The following is a 27029-nucleotide window of genomic DNA, read 5'->3' as shown; positions in this document are numbered from 1 at the left end:
ATAACCAATACACTCGTATACAAATTCATGTATAAATTTGAGTTATTAACGCAATTAAAGTCGACATTATTTGTTGGCCGGAAATGAAATGCATTCGATGCGATTTGCGCATGCGAGTGTTTAGCTTATCTCATCTGACGTTTACTTTTTGGCGTGCTGTCAAACGTCATTTTTCCTCGAGACACATATTACTAGTGTAAATCAGTTGTTGATTGTAGATTTGGTTAACCATTAACGACGTCTAGTGCCCATTTAGCGTTTGCAATCGGTTTATTTTCGTTTGGAGAGGTTCAAAATTTGAACGGTCGTAGCAGGTTATATTCTTACCATTATTAATTTACCCTTTGACGCATCTCATTTTTTGTACAACTTATTATCAGAAGAAACAAGCATGTTTGTCGCTTTCGGAAATCCTTTAATAGATTACACGGTTGAAATCGACAGCACAGAAATATTGGAAAAATATGATCTTAAAGAAAATGGTCAATCCGAACTAGAATTGAAGAAGTTCGAAACGTTACTGAATGAAGTCGCACAAGGGTATGTTTTTAATAATTTTTATTACATTTGTATATTTATTTATATATATTTTAGCTATCAAGCTAATTTAATGTAATTTTTATTTTATTTATACCACACATTGTATATTTGTAAAGTAAGGGGGTCGGGGGGGGGAGGGGGGTGAGGTGAGTGGATTAAATAAATTTGAAAAACTAAGTTTGTGATGCTTATCAAATTGAATTCGCGACTAGCGTGGTTCCTGTATAACTTGCATTCGCAGCATCTTTCTAGACTATTTTCTCTTCGTATTTGTGATGTTCTCTGTTGATACAAATATATTTTATACAAGATTTTTAAGAATTTAGACAAAAAAAGTAGGAAAAAAATCAAAATTTTGATTGATATCTAATTTTCAACAAATTGTAAAGAAGCTTCACTTAGTGTATACACGTTGTTTTGATCAATATACACAATGTCCAAATGTGCTTTTTTTAATTTTAAAGATACGTCGAAGTAATTCCGAATAATGTAAAAAAATTACAAAAGACTGCTTAAAATAATACTTGTTAGGTGTGATTAGTAAACATTTTAAAGTTTCAACGTTCAATTGCGTCCTATCACATATTCTCCGAATAAAAGTTGTTAAGCTGGCTCATTTTTTTGTTTTTGATAACACAGACAATATTGAAATAATTTACCAGTATTTTCGTAGGAGACAATTTTTGCTGAATGCTTTGAATATTTCTATCCATCTATTAGATACTAGAATACTGGTTTTATCTGTACTGGTTTTGACACGATGCGAGTAGCTTGGACCAAGTAGCTTGACAAGTAACTTGGATGTCCAAGTGACTTGTAAACGGGTCTATTTCGTTCGACCGAAACGGATTTTCTATATTTCTCGTCTGTTTGAATAGGAGTTTTTATATATGTACATATGTACAGTTGAAGTGTTTCTTCCATGAAATATATTTTGACTAGTTTGAATATATTCCATCTAACTTGGTATAAATTACCGCTATAGTTGAAGTGTTTTATCAGTATTAATATATTTTTACTAGTTGGAATATATTCCGTGTAACCCACGTTAAGTTGATTCATTTGGCGAATTACATTCTAACCAGATAAGATGAAGAGGTTAGGTTTTCATGAAAACGTCATTCGACTAGTGAATTGAGTTAGAAAGTCATTTTTTTTTGTTTTGAACACATTCTTATCGTAATACGGTACTCATTACCTTTATTCGTAATATCCATAAAAACAGAGATATTTTCATGGCACGCCACTGGTACACACCTACATATGTAATAATTTTAATATACGAGAAATATTGTGACCATTCATAGTTTTAAAACGTATAAAGATGTATGTATGGACAATGTACGTATGTACGTACGCGCGAGTGCATTGAAAAGTATGGACATTTAAAAAAAAGAACAAATTTTAGAATTATCAGTTATTGTATCGATTTCGGTAAACGGATTATTGCGCAAATTGCGATCGCGCGCACGACAATCGTTGCCACAAAAATGGCGAATACGGAATATCTGACACTTGAGTTCTCGTTAGCACTATATTTCGCGTGGGTAGCTTTCGATTGGAGTTTTTGGGTGCCAGATGTTCCGTGATCGAGATTTTAGTCACGTGCGCGAGATCGCTTCTTGCGGAATAATCACCGAACCATTCCGATTCCGGTTCTGGATCCAGTTTCGATTCTAGTTTCTTTTCCAGATTCCTATATCAGTTCCGGTTCCGAATTCCTCTTTCAGTTCCGGATCTCGATTACTATTTCAGTTCCGGTTCCAAATTTTTATTTCAGTTTTGGTTACGATTTGTGATTTTGGTTCCAACTTCAGTTCCGATTTCTAACTTAATTTTATTACATGTATCAATTATTTTTTCGGAACCAGTCGTTGAAATATCGGTTCGGTGATTACTGGTCACAAATTACTCGTCACAAAGTCACTAAAATCTCTATAACGGAACATCTGGCAGCCGAAAAGTCCATCATACTAACGATAACTATCATAGTAATGAGAACTTGAGTGCCAAATATTGTGTATTCGCGATTTTCATGGCAAAAATTGTCTTTGTGACCACCCCAATGTGACGAATAGTCCAATTACCGAAATATCATCGGGTAAAACACTAGTTTTATTAATATTTTGAATATTGCTATTATTTTTATTATTCATAATTTTATACGTTGGCAAGAAAAGTCGATCTTACTAAAATCGTTCAAGTTGGAGTCAGAGTCGGAGTCGAATCATAGCAAAAAGTTGCAGTTGAAGTTGGTAAATTTTGAACCGATTCCATAGCCTGGAGGGAAACTCACAGATGACAAAAGTTCTACAGGTCTGCTACTGAGAGTTGGCGCGTTCTCGTACTCACACAGAAGCGCACGAAAGAGACAGAGCATCTTTTTATTATTGAATGCACATGAATGTGACAGCATGCTATTTCCCTATTCACTGACACTACACAAGCGCATTTGTTCGCGCCAATTCGCGGTAACAGACATATACTTCTGGTTGTCAGATTTTCAAAAATGTTGGTAAAACAGGAGGACCGAGTCAGTGACGTAAGATCCATAATGGCCGTCACGGATAATTTACATCGTACTTGTAAGAATTTGTGTTTAGGAATTCGTTTCGATCCTCCACCAATGTGTTTGAAGCAGAAACATTTCAAACACATTGGTGGAGGATTGAAACGACCTGACTCGGTCCTTCTCTTTTAGCAAAATTTTCATTACCTAATATGTGATAAACAATAACCAATCCTCATAAACGTAAAAGCAAAGTGAAAATGAGCTAAGTTTGACCTTTATTTTTGTTATGATACGTATGGGGCAGTAGCGGAACTAGAAAAGTTCGGCCCGTTTGCAAATATTATCAAAATTTTCTTTTTCTTCGCCTTCAAAGTCGCAAATTCTGCAATTACATATTTGAAAGACATTTTAGAAGCTTCTTCATGTTCAATCGATAATATTGCTAATTTACTGAGCCAGAGTTGACTCATTGAATTTCTTTTATAGTCTTTTATTAATTTGAAAAAAAAAACACTACATATAGGTACATATTAAATCACGTTATCAAGTATTTCATTTAAGATAAAATGACTATCCGAAAATCTCGAACGATGTCAAATACGAGAACGTGTGTAAAAAAAGTGTTTCTGAAAGAAAACTGAAGATTCACAATACAAAAATGAAACGAAGATATATTATTATCCATTATTTTTATTAAATTTAACATCGGGTTATCGATGATCGAGTCATCGATCATTTCAACCAATTATTATCGGTGGCCGTCATTGCATTGAAAGTGACTTGAACGAAAGTCGAAAGATCGAATTGTTTATGACGATGTGTGAAATAAATATTAAGAGCGGGTAGTATATACATAGGTATATATAGGTGGTCGTCACTGCATGGATAGTGACCTAATGGAAAGTCGAAAGATAGAAAATTAATACTAATAACTATTTAAAACTAATACTAACAACTATAATATAACAGTTAACAAAATTAACAAAACTATAATTAGTAATCCTAAAATAATATAATATAATTCCAAACATAATTTTACTAACTTACATATATAATTACGTCATCTTCCACAGAGGCATTCATTAACATTCCTCAAGAAAGCACCAATGTAACTAGCACCTCCAATGTTTTCAGGAAGGGCATTGTATATTTGAACATCTCTGTAGAAAACACCTACAGTTGTTAACTCTTCCTATAATTAATTCATTCCTATTTCTAGTTTTTTTAATTATGTATATCTCTATTCCTAACTATATGATTATTAAAATATTTGGGTAATAGATTATTATCTAGGTTATATACAAATTTTGAAGTGCTTAATTTACGACTATTTCTAATATCCAAACCATTTCAATTCATTTAACATACTTCTAATATTCTAACATTTTGGGCGAGCGCTTTGTGACCAATTATCACCGAACCGTTCTTGTTTTATAGTAGTTACGCGCTCGGTATGGGGTCGCGAGTTAAGGTCGCATACCTAGTCGGCACGTACCGACTTCAGCAGGTATCCGGCCGTACGAAAAGTATTCTTTGGTACATTTTGTATGGGTATGTTCATTTCAACCGTCACGTTTACGCCACGACAGGCTTACAGCAGTACCCGACATTTCCTGTTCATACCTTACAGCAACATCCGTCAACGTATCGTATCCGTCTTTTTGGCCATCGTGGAGATATACACGCGAATTACGTGCCGCTTTGCTGTTTTGGACCAATTATCGATAGTGAAAGTTGACAGCTGTTCAATCTTTCGACATGGTTTTGGCGCTGACAATGACTTTTTGACAATGCTTCCTTAAATTTTGTAGATTTTTTGGTGATTTGTGTTTTTATTTTATCCAGTATTGTTTCAAATTGGTATCGGTTCATACGGAAATATTTAAAAAAAAATTGTCCATCATCCACAAGCTCCTTATACAGTGTCCAAAACTCTCCTCCGGTTTTTTTTATTTTTTAACATGGGATGCACATCAAAACGCCTCCGTGATTTTTTATTGCCTTCTTGAGCTTCTTCTTCCAACAACAACGCGATTATACATAATTTTTCGTTCGATAAACGCCGAAACATTTTTGCTGACTTGTATTCTGACGCGTAGCTACGAATGCACGTGTATGCATTCATATTGTAAGTACTCGACAATACGACGTAAGCAATATTGCGCCGTATCGTCATGGCCTGTAATGTATAAGTAAGCCGATTTTGCCTTGCACTCGGCCAAAGTGCTGTGAACGTGACGTGACCGCGACGGGTAGGTAGATATGAATAGAAATGTAATAAAATGACATATTTGAAATGGAGTCGTGCAGTGCTGAAGCCGTGCAGTGCTGTTAAGAGGGCTGGACAGCAGCGCCTTGTCCATACAAACTTACTATACTTCTCCCTTCCTCAATTATGGCACTAGAGAAATTATTTTTTAATATGCTATGGATATCCACCATTGGGATGCATCTATCGTTTTATTTTTTTGATTAATTATTTTTTATAGAAGCTAGGAGCCGCCAGACATCTATAAAATCGCCTCTTTTTTACATCCACGAAACGAGTCCAGCGTACTTATTTAACGGTCGATTTAAAAAAAAAAATACGCCGATAGATGCACAGAAAGTATCTTTCTCATACTGATGAAGAAATTTTTTTAAAAATTGGTCCTGTTTTGGAGGAGAAAATGGAAGAATATGAAACCTCGATTTTGTCAATTTAAAATACGTTTTATCTGGTCGAAGCGCAACTGTCGCATTCACTCGATATATATATTGATATATATTGTTGCATTCACTCAATATATACAAACACTCAATATATATATCGAAGAAAGGAACGGTAACAAAATTAAGGTTTCGGGTGTACAGCCCTCTTAAGTATGAACAGACCTTTAAGAGGGCTGTACACCCGAAATCTTAATTTTGTTGCCGTTCCTTTCTTCCATATATATATATTGAGTGAATGCGACAATATATAACATTTTGGGCGAGCGCTTTGTGACCAATTATCACCGAACCGTTCTTGTTTTATGTTACGCGCTCGGTATGGGGTCGCGAGCTATGCTGCGTACGGACCAAACCAACGACGATTTTGGTCCAACGTTTTAACCAGCAGGATAAAACCAGTAGCGTACAAAATATTGAAATAAAAATTAAATTTAAAAATTGAAATTAAATATCAAAATTAAAACTATTATTATTATATTAAAATTAAACTCAAATATCAAAATAAAATTATAATTAATATATTAAAATTAAAATAAAATATTGAAAGTTAAAACAGAACATGCCCAATTTAAATAAATTTTCGAGATTGACCTAAAATTAGATCATCAACAATCACATACAGGTAATCCTCGACTTTTGTTCGTCGAAGATGTTTTGACTTACGAAGATACGCACTAAAATCGAAAAAAAATCAAAGAATTATTATTTTTACTTCCCCGTAATGTGCAGTTACTGAGAATATCTGATGTATTAGTATGGGTGACCGAGTGATGATCGCAATCCGGAGCGTTGTCGGTCTATCAATCGAATTTTTTTTAGTCTTCAATTGTTTCTCTCGTCGAAATAAATCAATTAATTAAATCATTTCAGAGGTAAATTTTATCGGATAATGTCTTCAATTGTTTCTCTCGTCGAAATAAATCAAATAATTAAATCCATCTCAGAGGTAAAATTTATCGGACAATGTGTGATTATTAATTTTATTTCGACGAAAGAAAAAAAAATCCTTTTTCGCTCGTAATTATAATATTTCTCTGGTTGTAATGCGTATCGTCGTAATTCAAAACATTGTTGTAATTCAAAACATCAACGATGATCTAATTTTAGCTCAATCTCGCTCGTTAGCTTAATTTTGATATTTAATTTCAATTTTTTTATTTAATTTTTATTTCGATATTTTGTACGCTACTGGTTTTAAAAGTTGGCCCAAAATCGTCGTTGGTTAAATATTTCCGAAGGGGGAAACACAGTAGTGTATCGTGACGACTTATAAGAAACAATAACAAGGTTTTTTTCGCTCGTAATTATAATATTTCTCTGGTTGTAATGCGTATCGTCGTAATTCAAAACATTGTTGTAATTCAAAACATCAACGATGATCTAATTTTAGCTCAATCTCGCTCGTTAGCTTAATTTTGATATTTAATGTCAATTTTTTTATTTAATTTTTATTTCGATATTTTGTACGCTACTGGTTTTAAAAGTTGGCCCAAAATCGTCGTTGGTTTGGTGCGTACGGACCATATGACTACCGAACAGACAAATGCGCGAGCGAGAATGTGGTGAGCTACTTTCAGTCTCGTGTTCTTTCGGCGAGACCCGAGACCGAGAGTCTCGACGAGAATGTGGAGCCCGCTTTACCGCACGAATATAGGCGGGACTTAAGAGGGCTGTACACCCGAAACCTTAATTTTGTTACCGTTCCTTTCTTCGATATATATATTGAGTGTATGTATATATTGAGTGAATGCGACAATATATATCAATATATATATATTGAGTGAATGCGACAGTTGCGCTGCGACCAGATAAAACGTGTTTTAAATTGACAAAATCGAGGTTTCGTATTCTACTATTTTCTCCTCCAAAACTGGACCAATTTTTAAAAAAATTTCATCATCGGTATGAGAAAGATATTTTCTGTGCATCTATCGGCGTATTTTTTTGTAAATCGACCGTTAAATAACCACGCTAGATTCTTTTCGTGGGTGTAAAAAAGAGGCGATTTTATAGATGTTTGGCGGCTCCTGGCTCCTATAAAAAATAATTAATCAAAAAAATAAAACGATAGATGCACCCCAATGGTAGATATCCATAGCATATTAAAAAATAATTTCTCTAGTGCCATAATTGAGGTAGGGAGAAGTATAGTACGTTTGTATGGACAATGCGTTGCTGTCCAGCCCTCTTAACGAATATGTTCACTTCACTCTCGTATTTGGCTGTTCTCGTATAGTTTCGCCGAGATTGTGGAGCGGGCTTTAGACCGCGCGGAATTGCGAACACGAAGAGAAAATAGTACAGATGATATGGTATGGTATGGTAGTAGGCGAGAGTAAAGTGGCGCGCTCACGCCTAGTACGGCGGGACGTTCGCGGATCGCGTGGCAGCGTGTAGGGGGGGTGCGTAGTGGCGATGTGTAGTGGGAGTGGAGGGGGCTGGGGCAGTGTGTGTGTCGGCTTGGTCGGCTGCGTGACTCCATTTTGGTGTGGGCCGCGGTGGCGGCGCGCGCCATGAGCCGGGGCGCAACATGCCGACACTAGCCGTCGTCAGCTCCACTCTTTCATCAACACCACGACCACAACCACAATCGAGATCAGTCCAACTCCAAGCGGCAGAGTGTTCGCCGGTGCCTTCGCGCGCCGAACGCAACATAACGAGATACTCGGGCCGGGGAGGCCGGGGGAGGGAGCGGTGGGTGTGGGGGTGGTGGGTGTGGGCGTTCGCGGCGGTGGCCGTGGCGCTGGTCGCGGCCCCCGGCGGCCAGGCCTGCTCCAGCTCCATCAGCAAGCGGCCCGCCAGACCCCGCGCGCCCCCCACGCCTGCGCCCCCCTCGCCCCCGCCCGCGCCCCCCGCCGCGCCCCCGCCGCCCTCGCCCTCGCCGCGCAACAACGTCACGTACCCCACGTACCGCTGCCCGCACCCCTACTCGGAGTACTACTGCCTGAACGAGGCCAAGTGCTTCACCGTCATCATCCAGGACAGCCCGCTGTACAACTGCGAGTGCAAGGAGGGCTTCGTGGGGCAGCGCTGCGAGTACAAGGACCTGGACGGCTCCTACCTCCTCTCCAAGGGCAACGTCATGCTGGAGACGGCGTCCATCGCGACGGGCGCGCTCATGGCCCTCGTGCTCTCGGCGCTCGTCTGTCTGGGCGCGTGGGTTCTGCTCACGCGCTCGCGCAACAAGCACCACCACTCGGCCACCCCCGACACCCACACCCCCACCTCCACCCACCCGCCCCTGCTGGTGCTGCGTCGCTCTAACGCGTAGTCCTGCCCCGCAGGGTGGACGGCCGGGCCGGTGGGGCTGCCTGCAACTCGGCCACCGTCCTCTCCGCGCTGGGCTGTCCCGCGGCCCTCGTCGGCGGAAGCTGCGGCCCGCAGTCCCGACGGATCCTCCGACGACTGCGAGTGCGGCCCGGGTAACCGAACCGATCATGTGTGTATAGTGCATCTGGAGACGCTCGTGAAAAGTGCCCCTCCCCAACCCCCAACCCCCCCCCCGAGACGTGCTAATCATTATTATATATAAATATATTTATATGTAATGTTCAGAGTATTATCCCCGAGGGATATGTCTTTGTAAATGTCTGTATATTTATTATTATATTTGTATTGTATTGTATTGTATGTATGATTGTGAAACGGTGATGTCGTCCGTTCGTCGTCTCGTCTGATTCTAATTTCTATTATTATTATATTATGTATTATTATCATTTTTATTGTATAAAGAGGATGATTTTCGATTGTCACTATTGATTATTTAAGTGTCGCTTTAAAGTGGGGGGCTCTCCCTCCCCGTCCCGTTTTAATTTTAAATGCAGCTACGTGTACATATTCATATATTTTTCATAATTGCGTTAAGGTATTATTTATATTAGAATATATATATATATATGTATGTATTATTATGATTATTATGATTAGAATCGTATCGATTATTTATTCATCGTCGATTTATATATATATATATTTGAGGATAATTTTTTTTTTTAAATAAAATGTGTCGATTGTGAAAAATGGGAAAATTGCATCGTTCCCGTTGCTTCGACCAGTCACGACGACGACGTCCTAGTTTGCGTTTTCCGAAAATACATTTCCACGTTTCTCTCGTAAAGGGGTTAATTTTTTTTTTATTTATTATTTTTTTTTTATTTTGAAGAGTTTTATTATCTTTTTTGTTTGTTGTGAAAATGATTGTAATACTTGTTATATTATTATTATCTTGACTGAGTTGACTTCGATGTCAGTTTTACACGTTATTATGTTTTGTTAACGTCGTATTGTGACCTTTTCTTCGCTTACCGACTCCTCGGACACCGTTTTCTTTTTCTGCCGAATGCATTTCTTCGATTTTTTTAATCCTTTCGATCGTAAACCCTACGATGTGTAAATCGTATCTTTGATATTGTAAAAGAGCGCTCTCCGAGTTGGTCGTGCGAATTTTGTACTCTTTCATAAACTGTATCAAAAGATTAGTAATTTTATGAAAGACCAATTCGGAGACCGCTGTTGGGAGTTATTTATCGATCGGGTGATGTTATTGAATTTTGATATATTCGAAGGTTCCTCATTGTATTAGTTTTTTTTTTTTTTTAATATATAAACTGGGATGATCTTTGTGAAAAATCATTTATCGAATCCCCAATATTGTCTGTTTAATGATGGATTTGAAAACATTTGTTGACTAAAGGTGTGCCTATTATGGAATAAAGACATTTGTATTGTATTTTTGCACCGATCCACTAATATTAAATCAAACGAAATTATAAACAATTTAGAATGCACTTAAGGATGCACTGTTACGTTGCACATTTTCAATCGAAATGATATTTTTGTAATGGAAACATGATTGTTTTTAAGCATTCCGAAGGTTATATTTTAGCATTGTAGGGTTGACGTAGTACCGCTGAAATAATTTTTATCTAGGAAACTTAATAGGGTGTATTATGTAGATGTTGCAAAAGTTTTTTTATTATTTTATTTTTATTTTGACGTGTACACGTAGAGGTCTATCGGGGGCTTGTTGAAACATTTCGAGAGACCAGTCTTAGATTAATATTAATAATTGTTTATATATAATAATATAAAATTTTATTAATTTCACTCACATTATATAAAGATACATAATTGTAAATTTTTTCAAATTAGTTAGTAAGTGTTTGTTATATTTAAATATATGTAGAATCTAAATAACGAGTCTCGCACGATTTGAGCCCGCGTAGACCTCTTAATATGGGTTTAATGTTAATCGTAAAATGTAAAGTTGATATCGGGGGGGTAAGGGGGGGTAGCGTTTGCCCCTCCCCGTCCGTTATCAACGTTTGTGCAGAAGAAAAAAATTGAATCGAGACATGTTTGATAGCATCAAAAATTGCAACAGTTTGACAATGCTTCCCTTCTTATATTTATATATAAAATTAATTATTATTATATACATATATGTTTAATAGATTCGAATGAAGGAAACGGTCGAATAAAATAATATATGAACTTGTGGGTTTGTAGAAAACGAGATTTCTATCTATACGAGTTTTAACGAAGTGTATGGAAGCAGAGTTTGTGCCTTGCCTGTGAAATCTTTTGTAATGATTTTGTGGGAGTCGGCTGTCTTTTTTTTTTTTATTTTTTGTTTTAAATTTATTTTTTGCCAACTTCCCGTGATGAATGTGCGAAATAAAGAATAATTGTTGAATGCATAACACCTTGTTTTGATTGATGTCAATTCTCTCTATGCTCGGTTTTACTGATCGATAGTCGCCAGCACCGACCGACCGACCGACACACGGTAAACATCAGATTGCAATCATTGAAATGATATTTAAAGTTCCTATATTAACAAAGAGTATTTTTCAGTGGCCGTCGCTTTACAGCCACGGCCGTTTTGTTCAGTGCATTTAAAATACAGCATATTGTTTTTTTTTTTTTTGTACTTTTTTGTATTTTCGACTTATGAATAAAGACGTTGTCGAACAGAATTACACTTGACTTTTTAGCTGGTTATAATATACACACTACTTCCCTTATCGTGCATCAATATTTGATACGAGCAAATATGATAGGATTGATATTGAGTAAATGTTGACCCCCGGAGTATTAAAGTTTACTTTTAGGAAGAGTACTAATAACAAAAAATACACCAAAATTCTACTGAATATTTGATTGTTTAATTTTGAGAGTTGAAACTATACAATTAGCACGTTGGTTTTAATTTTCAATTGTTCAACGGCTTTAATGATTATGTCTAAATTATGTTAACGGAGAACGCAATTCTCTCGGGTATATGTAGATATATACCCGGTCGGAATATTTTTTATCTACGTGCAGTAAAAGTTACATTATTAATATTTTGAAGTTAAATTTTTTTTTTATATAGTTTTGATCGATTTGTTTTATTTTAAATGAAAAGTATTAATTTGATTATCTTTTTATAATGTATATTGATTTTTTTTTGTAAATTTAATTTTTAACTATATTTTGTACCTGGATTTATTTGAATGCTAATAATGACTTATTATTTGTAAAATATATTGATACACAATATAACCGAAAACAAATCAGTGTTTATTTTTATATTTTATTCTCATAATATTTATCATATTATATATTTACACATTGAGCTGTCCTGAATTTCACCTGACGTTACACATCACACGAGATAAAATTACTATGCTTCAGGTCTTTACAAGTCTACTGTAAATACTATTCGCAGCTTGTCAGCGCAAGTTGATTTGATTCATCATGCCCAAAATAATACAACAGTATATTTTTCACATAGATTTTTCGCGATCAATTTCCATTCTCAAATGAAATAGAATCGGATGAACGATTCTCGGAACGTTGACGATGATGGTAAGTTTAAAATTGAGGGTAAATCCCAATCGGATCAAGTTAAAGAATCGGAGATGCTTTTCTTCGAAGACTATTATATTAAGTGGTTCACGAGCGTTTCCAGATGTTGGCACGTACATATATAATATAATATAATGGCTATCAATTGTGACTGGCTAATTTTGCGGAATAGTCCAAAGAAAATCTTAGTAGGTCGACTGATGCAGAAATGCAAGAATTGCACCTCATTCATGACGGCCTTAACAATTGATGGCCATGCAATGTACATATGTTGTTAATTGTATGATTTTTTTGCATCAAGAATCTAAATCTAAATTTTATGGTTGATAGTTTGCAAGATTATCCTGAATTGGGTGCAGGACGATGCGTTTGCTTGGTGCGAGGTATCCACCGTACCTGTGTAGCCAACATAGGAGCGGCTGGTCATTTTTCCCTAGATTACTTGATCGAAACTCCAGATCTTCAGGAATTGTTGAACGAAGCGAAGATAGTTCACGTCGAAGGGTTCTTTCTTTCGAATCGGTACCCAGTTTGTCAGTATGTAGTCAATGAAGTGCAGCGCAAGCGTGGCAAGCCTCTGTGCTATAATTTGGCAGGATCTTACGTCATTAAAGATTTGGGAGAAGAGTCTAGATTTATGGCTGAAAATGCTGATTTGGTGTTTGGGAACGAGGATGAGTTTGCCGCTTTGGGAGAAATCTACGGATTGAAGAGTGGAGAAGAGTGCGTTTTGAAACTGCACGAAATCTGGTCGGCGAATTCTGGCCAATTAGAGGACGAGGACGATGCCTCCGATGAACTTTATGTAATTGGAGGAGGAAATAAAAGAATGGGAAGCTTCGGGAAGATAATTGCGATGACAAATGGCTGCAAACCTGTGTTGGTTTTGTGGGGTAGAAGAAATCCGACTTTGAAGCGGTACGATGTTCCTCGTCTGTCTCCAGATGCCATTGTAGATACTACAGGTTGGTATTTTAATTAAATACAATCATATTTTATTCAAAAAAAATCTCTAAATATTGCCCAAACAATCCAGAATCACTCTGCCACCCAGAAGAGCAACTAAATGTGTCAGAACTACGAAATTAATTCAAATTTAACGGATATCTTACTTCCGAGTAGTTCCGTTACATATATTGAACTATAAATCTAGATTTATTAAACATATATTGCACTAAACCAGTGTTGTCCAACCGGGGTACGCGAAAAATATCAATAATGGCGGAAAAAAAAATTGCGATCGTCATTTCTGATCTTCCTGCGCACCAATTATTGATAATTTTCGTTTTTTCTGCCAATCGTTGCATTTGGTGGTTTCCTATATTTATTTGTTTATGTCGAATATAACATCAAGACTGACAATAGGGGGAGGGGAGGGGGATAGTGTAGATAGCGTAAATTCTCAGGACGGTAATTGGATTATTAGTCACATTTCGATCGCCCAAAAGACAATTTTTGCCATGAAAATCGCGTATACGGAATATTTGGCACTCGAGTTTTCGTAAGGATGATAATTATCGTTAGTATGATGGACTTTTCGGCTGCCAGATGTTCCGTTATAGAGATTTCAGTGACTTTTGGGCGAGCGCTTTGTGACGAATAATCATCGAACCCTCAAGACAAGTGCTTCTTAAGAAGCCTGATCCTACAGGAAATCATGACAATTACAAGTAAAAGAATAATGGGAATATTTAATTTTCGAAATTTTTATATAAGCCCCCCCCCCAGATAAAATGGGCCCAGAATTATTATTTTCCCATAGTCATTTTCTTCGACCATGTACAGTGGATTCCGCTTAATTCGGACGTCAGTTAATCGGGTCAGTCGGTTTGGGACATTAATCCCAAGGAACGAAGGGCAAAAACATAGAGAGGTACGCGGCACGTTTTTTTTTTTAGATAGTTTTGCACATGTAAAAAAAACGCTAGCACGCATAGCCTTTCCTGTGGAACACAGTCTAAAAAACACCCCCTAGAGTGTTATCGGTGATATTTTATCCTTGTATTAACATAGGTTTGACAGTGATCGACAATGGTGATTTTTATATTTGAAGAAATGTAGAAGAAGCTTGTCGAAATAATAAGGTCCTATGAATTGACAATGAACTGAAGGAACGCACTCCCTAGCTGGAAGCCACGAAGACTAAAAAAATAGTGCTTCTTAGCAGCTTCTCTCATTCGAGTCATCTGGGTATTTGGGATAAAAATTTTTGTAATCCACTGTATTGTAAATACTGAATAGAAAACTTCACGAATATAATACTATGTTAATATATCCATGAATATGTGCAAGGCACGGCCCATTTTATTCGCATGTTTTAAAAGTATCTAAAAAAAACCACGTGCCGCGTGCATCGCTGTGTGTTTTCGCCCTTACTTTTTTCACTCTCATTTCATTAGGTAGACTTCATATACGCCGTATAGTTAAGGTTTAAATATGTATGTGTTCCATAGCAAAAATTACAAAAAAATCAAACTTGGGGAGGTCTGGAATTGTTGGAAATGGTCTGCCAAGGGGTGTGTGAGTTGAAAAAGGTCGGGAGCCGCTACATTTAATTATGTATGGTTTTAAAAAATAAAGGGAGGTTCATTTAATTTGCTCCAATTACAAATGTCGTAATTGTCTGGGTTGGGATGAGATTAAGTGACCATGTATGTATGTATGTATGTATGTGTCGTCATACGCTTACTTTCTTTGCATACTAAGTAGTACCTTTCTAATTTTCGAGCGCTGTTTCGATGTTGCGCCGTTGTTTTTCTGGTTCTGTGTTAATTTCCCATTGTTGTGTCGCGTCTGAGATTCAATCAATTTCTTTGTTATGACAGAAGTGCTGATGGGCGTATTAGGGTTTCCTTTTTACTGGATCTCTTTTTTTCGACCACACGTACGCTATGGGAAGATGGATGCTACCCCGGGACGCGCGCGTACGTGTACTCCTTTTTCGTTTGACACAATGAAATACGATTTGGAAACCGGTTATGATCCTTGCTCGGTCTTCACTCTTTTTATTTCTCGGTCTTTACTTCTAAACGACTATCAAGAGTGCGATTGGACCCCTCGAAAAACGGGACCCAACAATAGAGCTGTCTTTCTCCAGACATTTCGGTTACGAAACGGCGAAAGCGAACGTCTCATTTCGCACATTCCTTTCGTTCAGCTGTAACGGCTAATTTTTGATTCGCCTTCAGGACTGACAGAGAGAGTATACTATACATATCCGTGTTGATTCTTCAAAGTCGTACATTTTTGACATGCCGATGTGACTCATTGAGTGACACTTTTTGTGTAGGTGCTGGTGACGCTTTCATCGCCGGTTTCGTCTGCGGGCTGATGAAGGATCGTCAGGTCGACGATTGCGTCAGTTACGCTTGCAAGATAGCCGCTACTGTCATCGGATACATCGGAAGCACTCCTCCTCCAGGACATACCCTGCCTTCCATTGACGACTGTTGATCAAATCCAACCCAGTAGATGTAAGCAACCATTGTCTATTCCAGCTTAGTACATCTGTCTAGTCTAAGCATATTAAGGGTTGGGATTAAGTGCACTTTCTTCACATCGGCTATTTTTGAAGACTGATACTTACATATGTAGTACTCGCAAATGTGGGACTTTTTTGTTTTGAATATAGGATGATCTAAACTGGAATAGATAATATGCTTCAAATTCAAAATGGAACAGAATAGTGCAATCGGCAACCTTTATGTGTTGGAATGCTATATTATCTGCCAATTGGGGTAGGCAGAGAAATGGTTTGTTTTTTTGAAATTTTTTTTCTAAAAATCGGCTTTGATTTAAATTTTAAATTATAAAATTGGGACAATAACAAAAAAAAAATCACTTTTTTTTACCAACCGGAGCGGAGATTAATCAATGTTTACTAAGTTTGACCCACTGAATACGAATATAACAATTATTTTTGTTGGTTTCTTTTCGTTTATGAGATATCAAGGTTTAAAAAAATGTGCAACTTTTACAGATTTTCAGCTTTTGCCGAAATCACAATCAATAGAAGATCAGATAATTTTTCTATTGATTGTGATTTTTTTATTGCTTTAAAATACGTATAATTAATTATATGAGCTGTTATATTTGAAAGTGGCGGAAGACCGATTTCCAGTTCCAAAAACACTATTTGTGTTTGACATAATTCACAAATTGCTATCAGTTCTTTTAATTAGATATGTCCAATAATATTGTGGGAAATAATGTGTAAGAAAAAAACTGTATTTTTGAATTTTAAAATTATAAGTAGGTAATTTAAGGCAATAAAAAATCACAATCAATAGAAAAAACATCATAATATTGATTTCAATACTCACCTTTGGCAAAGCAGAACTAGATTTTGAGTTTAAGATCGTAAAAGCCAAAAATCTGTAATTTTGCGCATTTTTTTGTACGATCATATCTCATAAACAAAAATAAAGCAATAAAAATCATTGTCAAATTCCAGTTCAGTGGGTCAAATTTAGTAAAGATTGAGTGAGACTACTCAATCTTTACTAAATTTCGCTCCGTACATTTTTTATGTTGCTCAGTTTAATTATGTACACCCCTTTTAATGGCGGAAGTGCCTTTATTAAATAGAACAAAATAAGTATGCCACATTGTGGCACACTTCATATTGGTTGCCGATTGTTGGTCCGGTATGTGTGTTTGAGGTTTAGGATCACCTTGTCGGTGATTGAGGCGATTTACCTTGTGCTTAATTGTGCTTGAAATATGCTCTCTGGAATATGCTTTATTTTTTAATTGTTGTTGAATGTTCATTGATGTTACACGTTATATAATATTTTTTTTTATTTGTTATTATGATAATGTTATTTATAATGTGTAATCAAACTCACTAACGGGTTTGAAAGATAATTTTTAGTAGTTTTATTTTTGTACGGTGTTGCCTTAATATCCTATTAAAAACTATGTGTTATTATTATTTTTTGCATTGAAAATTTAAATAAGAATTTGGACGCTACGGAATTTTAGGTGAATGAATTTTGAATGGGGTTTCGAGTGTTCAGAATAGAACGCCATTGTGATCATCGCGATATTTTCGTCTGATTTGTATATTTTTGATGTAGACATGTTCCAACTTATAAAGCCAATAATTTTTAGTTTCTTTTGATATTTTTTATAGTATACACGCATACCTATAATACGCGATCAAGGTTATATAGTAATCGAAAAATAAATGTGTAAGGTCTTAGCTGCGACTTCTACTATTGTGAAATTGCCTGTTATTGAAATATTTAGTACAACTACTTACGTACATACCTCATATTTTTGCATTGCTTAGTTTGTATTTGTATAATTTATACAGATTTATTAATAAATGTTGTTTCGAAAAATTCTTCTTGTCTTTTTTTTTATTGAAATGTTCCGATTTGATGTTGCGTTCGGATTACACACATTTGTTTGAAATGGTGAAATACTTACACGATTAGTCACAAGACCCAGTTTATCGGCAATATTGCGATAAGTGTAACGTGTATTTTAGATATTAACATCAATTAGCATATTCTTCAACTATGTATTATAGAACCTCAGTAGCTATTTAAAAGGGGTGGTAAATGGAGATTTTCCAGTCTCAAGTTTATTTACTTTGAAAATTTTCACCGTACGTAAGACATTCTCATCGCTAAATCACAGCAATTGTGCATCGATATATTGCAAACTGAATCGTCTGTCGGCTTTCTTCAAATATTTCGGCGATTAAATATTCTAAAAATGATTTCCTCATCCTGAACTCCTTTCTTGTGCATCAACTAAAGATGCCGCATTGTATTTGATTTATAGATAATCGGCTGAAGGGGTTGAAATAAAACTTTAGTGTATTTTTTTTAACAAAAGACATTTTACATAAGATTTTATTAATCGCCTATATTTTAAAATATACATTTATACAAGCTCTGCGTTAAAGCACATTTCAATAATATAATTTTCATATTTGAAAAATTAAAAAAATATTTTCAATTAAAAAGAAAATGCAACGTGGCGCTTTTGCATTTGAATATTTTACATATGTTTGCTATATATGCCGTGAGAGCGTATCGAGATATTTGATCTTACTGATGTATAGTGCAAAATAATAAAAAAAAAGTGTCGAAGTCTGTCTTCGAATAAAAGTCTCAGAGCATCGATCCAACTACAGCTGGAGTAGGTTTACCTTTAATAATAATTATTTAAAATTGAGACTCACAGTATTATTTAAATCTTGCAATACGCTCCCGTGGCTTTCGCTGTTACATTGAGAAGCTATTGACATCGATAGTACCATAGTTTCGTACACAGTATTAATAAATACTTAAAGCTATCCCATACAGGTGCGTTTCACTGAATGCTTTTATGAAAAACATTATTGCAGCTCTTAACATTTAACGCGATTAAATACATAATAGGAATCTTCATGTCTATACATAATGTATACATTTATTATTATTATAATAGTAATTTGATAATATAGCGATTTGGTATTGTAGTGTGCGATATTCGAGGGTCGAATTTACAATATGGAATAGCTGAAAGGTTTTTGGGACAATATAATAAAATATTTCAGTATACAACATTCACGTGAACCAAATAATATTATAAAATCAACAACAATGTAGTCCGCGATGAACGGTTTTTCAATAGATTCATGTATGTTCATGTGTGTGTGTGTGTGTGTGTTTGTGCATTCAATAACAAATGCAGTTTTGTAAAAGATGTGTCATAATATATATACATATTTAGATGAAATGAAGGGGTTGCAAATGTACAAATACGAGGGGTTGAAAGGCATTGGAAAATGTAATGATTTTCATGCGATTATATCAAATGTATGTATACTGTCGCATTACTTCCTTTCGTAATAATGCATAAATATCGCGTATCATATATGTATTATATAATTGTATAATAAAAATATAATAAACTACAAAACACAACTAAAATTAATTTGTACTAAAATCTAAATTATATGACCATTTGGAAGAATGTTGTACGTGATTTTGTGTAGAAAATATTTTTTTTGAAAATAAAACTAATGTACAATCCACATTAAATTTACGGTTAGTTGTTTCATAAAAAAATATAAAATTTATTGGCAAAATTTCATCATACGCATATCTTATTAATAAATTCATAGTCATATATAGTCAATGGTTTACAAGGGATACGGTACATAAAATACAGTCGAACTCAGCTATAAGGAGATATCGGCTATCGCGAGAAAATTACCGTTTCATTTACCCAAATTTGCATGTGGAAATTCTCGATTTAGCGAACACGCTCTTTTTGGAATTCGACAATCAAAATGGGTTTGATATATGATTCATTTTTAATGTAATAGTCAGTCGTCGTATTAGCCAAGTTCGATTTCAGGCTATTATACATATTTAGGTCTTTTCGATGTTTTCAATTGGAAAAAATAAACTAAGTAATACGATAAATAAATACCAGTCGTTATCATATACATATGTATATATTATTAAATACAATTTGTGCTAGGTTCCTCTAGAATCGTTCATATTTGGGTTTATGCTATAAGGCCAGAACGTGCGCAGTCACAGATAAAAGGCATCAGGATATTACGCAACGGTCATCGGCAGCAGTCCTTGGTGGCGGTCTTTGAGGACGAGCTCTCCTTGCTGCTGCTAAAGTATCGTTGGGTACGTATGCTATCCTAACACCTGCGCAGGACTTTCTGGCAGGCAATGAATACAAATCGTCGCTGCTGGAACTGCTGGAACACGTGGAGCATGTATCTTCTTCTCGCCTTCCGGAGTAATCTCGGTGTCTCACATCTTCGGCTATTGAACCATCTGGGTTGTCGCCCTCGAATCCTCTATTGTCGTCACCTTGGAAGCGGACGCTCAGGTTCGCCTTGCCTCGATGACCTCTCGACGGTGCTGGGGTGTGCTGCATCTCGTGAGGTATTGTAGGAGGTCTGGGAAGTTCAGGCATTGATGCCGTTTGCGCTTCCGCGTTTTCTCCCCAACCCAAAGCTGCTGCTAGTGATTCTAACTGCAGCGGCTCTCTTCTTCGATCTCTTGTATTGTGCCACTCTTCGTTGGTGGGTTCTCTATCCATCAGTACTCTATCTAAGCTTTTTGTGTGGTTTTGGGTAGGAATTGGAGGTGGGGTAGGTGGTTGGGGTGGTGGTGATGGTGGTGGGCTATGAGGAGGCGATTCCGGTGGTTCGCTAGGTGGTATAGATTCAACACCCGGAGTCGAACAGGGACCTTCTTCGTCTATATGAGTGTATGCCAGTTCAGCTCTCGCAGTGCATTGCTCTTGAGGTGGTGTGTCGCTACCCATTGGAGAAGCACACAAACCTGGTCTTGGAGAACGCTGTAAGGCGCGTCTTCCCATCTTCGGAGAGCGCACTGGAGTTGGACTTTTCAGCGATCGATGAGCTGGAGATGCGAGTATGTTTGGAGATAAGGAAGTGGTCGGGGAAGGTGGCGGTCTGGGACGGGGAGGTCTAGGTGGTCTTGCTTGAGGACCTGAGCTGTCCGAAGGCGTTGGAGGCTCTCCTTTAGAGCAAGCTATGGAGCAGTAGATGGCACCTTTGCGCGGAAGGAACGGTCTGCCTAATAAAGACGCCCTACAAGTATGACAGCAGAAGCATCTTTCAGCAGCATGCCAATGCTGCCCCTCGTGGGACATCTGTCCTTGGTCGACTCCTATAGGCTCTCCACAGGAGTCGCAGTATTCAGCAAACATGGCGTCAAAGCAGTCGAGGCAGTAGGGTCTTTGGTCTCTCATGATGTACCTCTGCCCTCCCAGCTGCCGATCGCACTCCAGACATGCGAAGTGCTTCATGTGCCAAGCTCTTCCTTCCGCCTCTGTGCATTCGTCGGCTAGGATTATCTGAAAGCACATAAAACAATTAGAGTCAACACGCCACTTGGATAATAAACATTGCAAATTGGCACAGTATATGTATATAGGAAGATCGGTTATATTGTCAGTAGTCGCTGGCTTCGGGGAAGTTAGTTGCCCGTCCAAGGCACAGACGGGGTCAGGTTCGATTCCCACGTACGTTTTATTTTATTTTTTAATTTTAAAAACGCCATTTCACTTTCACTGCTGAAGCGGAGCATGGCATTGTGTTCTCGTGTGAGAGGCAGAGGGATCATTGCTCCACGGTAACACGTAACAGTTCGGCACGTTCACTGTGTGTCCAGCTAGTGCGCCGTTTCAAGAAGAAGAAGAGCATTTCGTATGCGAAATTCACCAACGGTTCCAGAATTATATTGTTTTTGTACAAAACATTCGTGCGGTCTAGTCCGCCCACTTGGGAGGCCGCAATTGTGTCATTGTGACTGCAGCAGAGGACGACTCCATCAATATAATGAAGAACCAGGAAACCAGTCATCACAAAGACGGAAAAGCCAAATGATACCCAAACGGCGTATCAAAAAAGAGGTAAAATCAAACAATCCGTTATGGAGTATAGTCGATCGTTCGCCAGCAGGTTTAAAAATATGAAAATTTGGTCACATGTAATTATTTATGTAGTATTAGTTAAGCATACATAATTATCTGTGATCGAACTGCCTAACTAGTAACTACATACATAAATGCTGCTGGTCAGACTCGGATATTTGTGACTCCAAGTCGATCGTTTCCTATCAGAGTTTGCCAATTTATTTGATTTCATTGTTGAAACGGTTCCTCTACCAAATTGGCAAAAACGATCCTACCCACTATGTTACCACTATTTGAATATGATTTTAAGAATGTATTATCTATTACATACATATGTAGATGTCTCGCTAATTTGCTTTTATATAGTACTAGTGGTTTTATCTGGCTTTGCTCGGCATTTGTAATATAAACCGCTTAAACATGGCTAATTTAATAGTAAACATTTGATTAAATTTATTTGAATAGTTTTATTTAATTTAAATTTATTTGAATATTCATTTGTTTTTTTTTTATTAAATTGAACGTCATGGATTCTACGAAGCGAAACAAACAAACATACATACACAGTCTCTTTCGAAATTATATATTAGATTTGTATTATGTTTATATGTCTGGTCAGTGACGCGTTAGAGTATTCTGTAATGTCACTGTGGCTAATATGTAAATTAAAATAAAATAAATAATTACTTGCTAGCAATCGATCTTATGTTTTAAACCTGCTAGAAAACGAGTATACTCTAGAGCAGAAATCATATCATAATATATGTAGCTTACGAATCACACTATTGAACTAATTTGTGCGATATATCTACATATGTGAAATCAAACTTGGAAATAGCATATTGGCAACGGCGAAGAGGAATTCGAAATGAGCAAAGATTAGACCGTTATCAGTGTATATGCTTTCCGATAGAAGGTTTGGGGACCGAAACTAACGCAATGGTTAAGACTCAATGCATATCATAACGGATCCGTTACGTGCACATTTTCATCGATTCGTTACGGAAAACTTCAAAAAGATTTCAGCCACACGCTGTTTATATTAGGCCAGCGAACCGCTATTCGAAACCAATCATATACAATTATCAAATTAAAACATTTACACCGCTTACTTTCGTTTAGTAGACGAACTTTTTTAATTTTACACATTCATAATTGAGCTCTTTCGGCGTTGTTGATAAAAACGATCGATTTTATCTAACACCACACACACAGACATACAGATACAAGGTAGTGAGTGAATTCCGGAACTATATTGTTTCACGCGATGAAAAGAGTATAACTACTACGCAGGCATTTGCAGTTGTAATAAAACAGCAGATACCTGCATTTAGGGTCAAGGTAGGTTCCGAAGCGAACAACGATAAATAATTCACCGATAGATGAAGTAGGTCGTGGCGTGCAGACATAATTTCGCCAGTGTGTGTGTATAATAATGCGGCTTTTGTGACCTGTGCGAATTTCGACACGCGGTCAGCGCCGTACCTGGAACTGGCGATTGCCCAGGGCGGCACACTATTGCGTCAAGTACATACGTATATGAGGAGTTTTTACCTCGTCGCAAGCTGAACATCGAGGCTTCAGAGTTTCAGCGTGATGTCTGCCACAGTAGAGGCGTCCTTCTCTCCAGAAGTAGACCAGGTCGACGAGGAGCTCTCTGCAGACGGCGCATCTGAAGCATGCTGGATGCCATCCTGCTGCTGGACCAGCCCTCGATGCAGAAACACACATATCACCGGTTGATATTCCCTCTCCACACTGTGAACAAAATAAATTATACATTATAACAATATTACAGTATAAATGATTTCATATAAAAATTATTAATGAATGTATTCAACAATATAAAAAGTATACACTGATGATATTCCTCGAAGGAGTTCTAATCAAATGGTATCCAAGTTCTAAATTAAGTTCTGCAAGAATTTGAGAAATGTTCCCTTACTTGCTAAAATGAATCAATGTTTTTGACAACTTTTTATATATCTTTATATGTGTATAACAACCTTTAACTTATTGAGATAGAGTTATGCATATTCATCGCTTATGAATATGCTAGTCATATTTAATGACGATCAATGTGTTTTGCCTGTGATAACGTATGGATGTGAAACTTGGACATTTTAACGCTAAGATGCTACGCAAAGTCCAATGCACTCAAAGAAGAATGGATCGCTGTATGCTTGATATAACGAAGAAAGACAGGAAGTGGAATATGTGGGTGAGAAGTATGACAAGGGTAGTGGGTATAGTGGATAGAGTGAAGAGATTGAAATGGAAATGAATGGACGAAAGGTGGAAAAAATAAGTACTTGAATAGTACCCGAGAGAATTCAAAAAGGTAAAAGGAAGACCGCAGGGAAAATGGGTAGATGAAATTAGGAAAATGTGTGGGTGAGATGGATGAGAGTTGCACAAAACAGAGACGAGTGGAAACGTATGGGAGATGCCTTCATCGGCTGTAGACGATGATGAAGATGATGATTTGTTCTTATTATTATATAATATATACATTCGGTACAGTACAAGTGTACATTTCGTTCGTTTATGAAAATACTAGTTTGTTCATACACAAACTAATCTGGCCAGTCATAGTGTACACAAAAGAACAAATTGTCAATCGAACTAGTTTGTGTTTAGGTTTGTGCACAAACTATTAGGCATAAGTTTTAGTATTCTCAATCGTTTGTCCCATACTCTATGTATGTATGCTTCCGCTGGGTTGCAATATTTTTAATATTAGCGGAAACAGGATTTATAGCTACGTTGCAATGCGTTTTCAATTCAAATTTGGCGTTTTGACATCTCAAAGGTTTTGACAGATAAAGATTTTTGCGACACCTGTTGAGTCTATTTGAAGATAGCTTTTGCTCTTAAACTAAAGCCAATAGTTCGAGTATGAACAAACTAGTATGTTCATAAACGAACCGGACTGAGTACTTGGACTGTAATACAAACTTATATATCGCACATAAATCCTATCTCGATCTCGATCTCCCACTGCCTAGGTCTCGGTAATTGTGGCTAAATTAACTGTGACCAAATCAGCATATACATATACGAGTATGTAAAGATAATAGTAATCTAACGGTCAAATCATTTTTACCGATTCTACAAGCACATATAGTTTTCCTATATAAGGTAATAAAAGTTTCGGAATATTGCAAATTGTTACCATGCTGGGTTATTTACGACACAATGTAAGCAAAATGTTACAGAGGCAATCAAAAAGTATGCCAAATCATTATAAATTCAAAGCGACATGAATCTACCAATGTAATGTAATTTGGAATAAAAAAAAAAACAACGATATTGTCGATGAACCTATAAATGAAATTTATGGGAATTTTGCGGAATATTATTCTATAATACGACTTCATTACTATAATTCCGTCGAAATTCGGATAGAGGTTTCGCGATCGAAGTATGTATGCGGCCTCCAATCCATGCAAAAGTTTCAATAGTAGATACAAAACACACATCGGTGTGTACATATGTATGGTTATAAAATTTATAGAAATGAGTAAGTGAGTCTGTTTGCGTATGCAGACGACCGAAACGGATACCGTTTTTCCGCTGAATAACCGACAACGACGACGACTCGAAGACGTAATAATATAAAAGAATGTAAATCCCACTTCCCAAAGTCGGCGATACCCATCGAGATGTGCTATCGCGATCGTTGTAATTCGTTTTATATAATAAAAATATAAACGCAACCATTATTCTACTCGTTAGCGTACATTACTATGTTAAATTTGAGGGAACGAATGGCATTGTTCGAATGGCACCAAGTCATTTAACGAACAAATATTTAATCGTACGACGTATTTACGATCGTGGCCGCGCGTCCGGAAAAACTGATCTGTTTCAAATCAGCGCCAAGATGGAGGAAGGCTTTTTGAATTCAATACACAATTAAAATATCTAGGCAACGCTTTTTTTCACGCGCTCCGACGAAATACTTTAATGAATACCACAATACTTAATTAAAAAGCTTTTATGTACATGTACATACATTGTATATAGCCTGTGCTAGTGTTCTTTAACTATGGATTGCTTAGATCATGACAGAGTTAGTGTTATAGTCTAGACAGAATTTAAGCAATATTCGGAAAGTCTTAATTTTAAATACTCCGTAGATGCCGTTATATTTGAAAGTGGCAAAAGTCCACTTTTCTTCATTTCAAACATTTAATATAATGTAAAGCATTTAACAATATTTAAAAATACTGGTGGCCTGTAATACGTTTATTCTGCTTTTCCGAGATTCTGGACACATTGAATTAAAAAAAATGATAACAATTTTTGAATTAAGTCAAACAAAAATAGTGTTTTAGGAACTGAAAATTGGACTTCCGCCACTATCAAATATAACGGCTCATACGTTTAATTTCCTTTTATTATTATTTAGCAGCGATGTGCTATTGATATTTATGTATTTAGCTGTACAACCGTCTCTCTCGATCTCCACAGGTATGCAGGTCTTTCAGATTATATTAGTTGAGAGGAGGGATGCTCTCATATTGAAAGTTTTATAGGTATATTTTAGCTAGAAGAACGGATGAAATAAGTGCTCGAATGAATGGAATAGGGTATAAGGGAGGTCACAGGGGATATGAGTGGATGAAATCAGAAAAATGCGTGCGATGAGATGGATGAGATTTGCTCAAAATATAGACGAATAGGAACGAGTAGAAAAAGAGCCTTTCATCCAGCAGTGGATGGCGAATAGATTGATTGATGATTTCATAGTAATATATTTATAACATTTGGAATATATTTTTAAATATAAATCAAGATGTTACAATACTGGTTAAATGATTTCATATATAAAAGTGTTAAATTTGCTCATGCACACAGATCAATATTTGTTGAGCCTTCACGGATGAATTTTATGTCTGACACTCTAAGCCAGGACGAAAAAAACCGATTTGTTTTACAAATTCACTGTCTAATACTGTTACCATATTTATTTATTTATTTTTTATTTAATTTACAC

At 36.6% G+C, this 27029-nt stretch overlaps 2 protein-coding genes across 3 annotated transcripts in view; one reads left to right on the top strand and one right to left on the bottom strand.

The window, feature by feature from the left end:
- The first annotated feature begins 114 nt into the window (after positions 1 to 114).
- On the top strand, positions 115 to 17964 carry LOC143915097 (uncharacterized). Of its 2 annotated transcripts, XM_077435526.1 has the most exons (4): positions 117 to 540; positions 9049 to 9186; positions 12947 to 13581; positions 15906 to 17964. In XM_077435526.1, exons 1-4 carry the CDS (start codon positions 392 to 394, stop codon positions 16067 to 16069), a joined length of 1086 nt encoding a protein of 361 aa, XP_077291652.1. In that variant the 5' UTR covers positions 117 to 391; the 3' UTR covers positions 16070 to 17964. The 2 variants fall into 2 exon arrangements, with proteins under 2 accessions (XP_077291653.1, XP_077291652.1); XM_077435527.1 differs by lacking the exon at positions 9049 to 9186 and having other exon boundaries at positions 115 to 540.
- A 1709-nt stretch (positions 17965 to 19673) lies between these two features.
- LOC143915367 (uncharacterized) overlaps positions 19674 to 27029 on the bottom strand; it is a 147714-nt gene continuing 140358 nt past the window's right edge. The window contains exons 6-7 of the mRNA XM_077435983.1: positions 23582 to 23785; positions 19674 to 21466 (exon numbers count right to left, since the gene is read on the bottom strand). Of these exons, the coding sequence (XP_077292109.1) occupies positions 20174 to 21466; positions 23582 to 23785 (1497 nt within the window). The 3' untranslated portion in view covers positions 19674 to 20173. The remainder of the gene's footprint in view (positions 21467 to 23581; positions 23786 to 27029) is intronic.

This window comes from Arctopsyche grandis, chromosome 8 (genome assembly GCF_051622035.1).
Source record: "Arctopsyche grandis isolate Sample6627 chromosome 8, ASM5162203v2, whole genome shotgun sequence".
NCBI lineage: Eukaryota > Metazoa > Arthropoda > Insecta > Trichoptera > Hydropsychidae > Arctopsyche > Arctopsyche grandis.
Note: the sequence above shows the minus strand (reverse complement) of the source record. Positions and strands in the feature narration are given on the sequence as shown.

Excerpts from the sequence above, each read along its gene's own strand:
- LOC143915097 (XM_077435526.1), top strand. The coding sequence starts at position 392 with ATGTTTGTCGCTTTCGGAAATCCTTTAATAGATTACACGGTTGAAATC. Across the intron at positions 9,187-12,946 it reads CGACTGCGAGTGCGGCCCGG|TTTGCAAGATTATCCTGAAT; the intron begins GTAACCGAACCG and ends TATGGTTGATAG. Across the intron at positions 13,582-15,905 it reads TGCCATTGTAGATACTACAG|GTGCTGGTGACGCTTTCATC; the intron begins GTTGGTATTTTA and ends CTTTTTGTGTAG.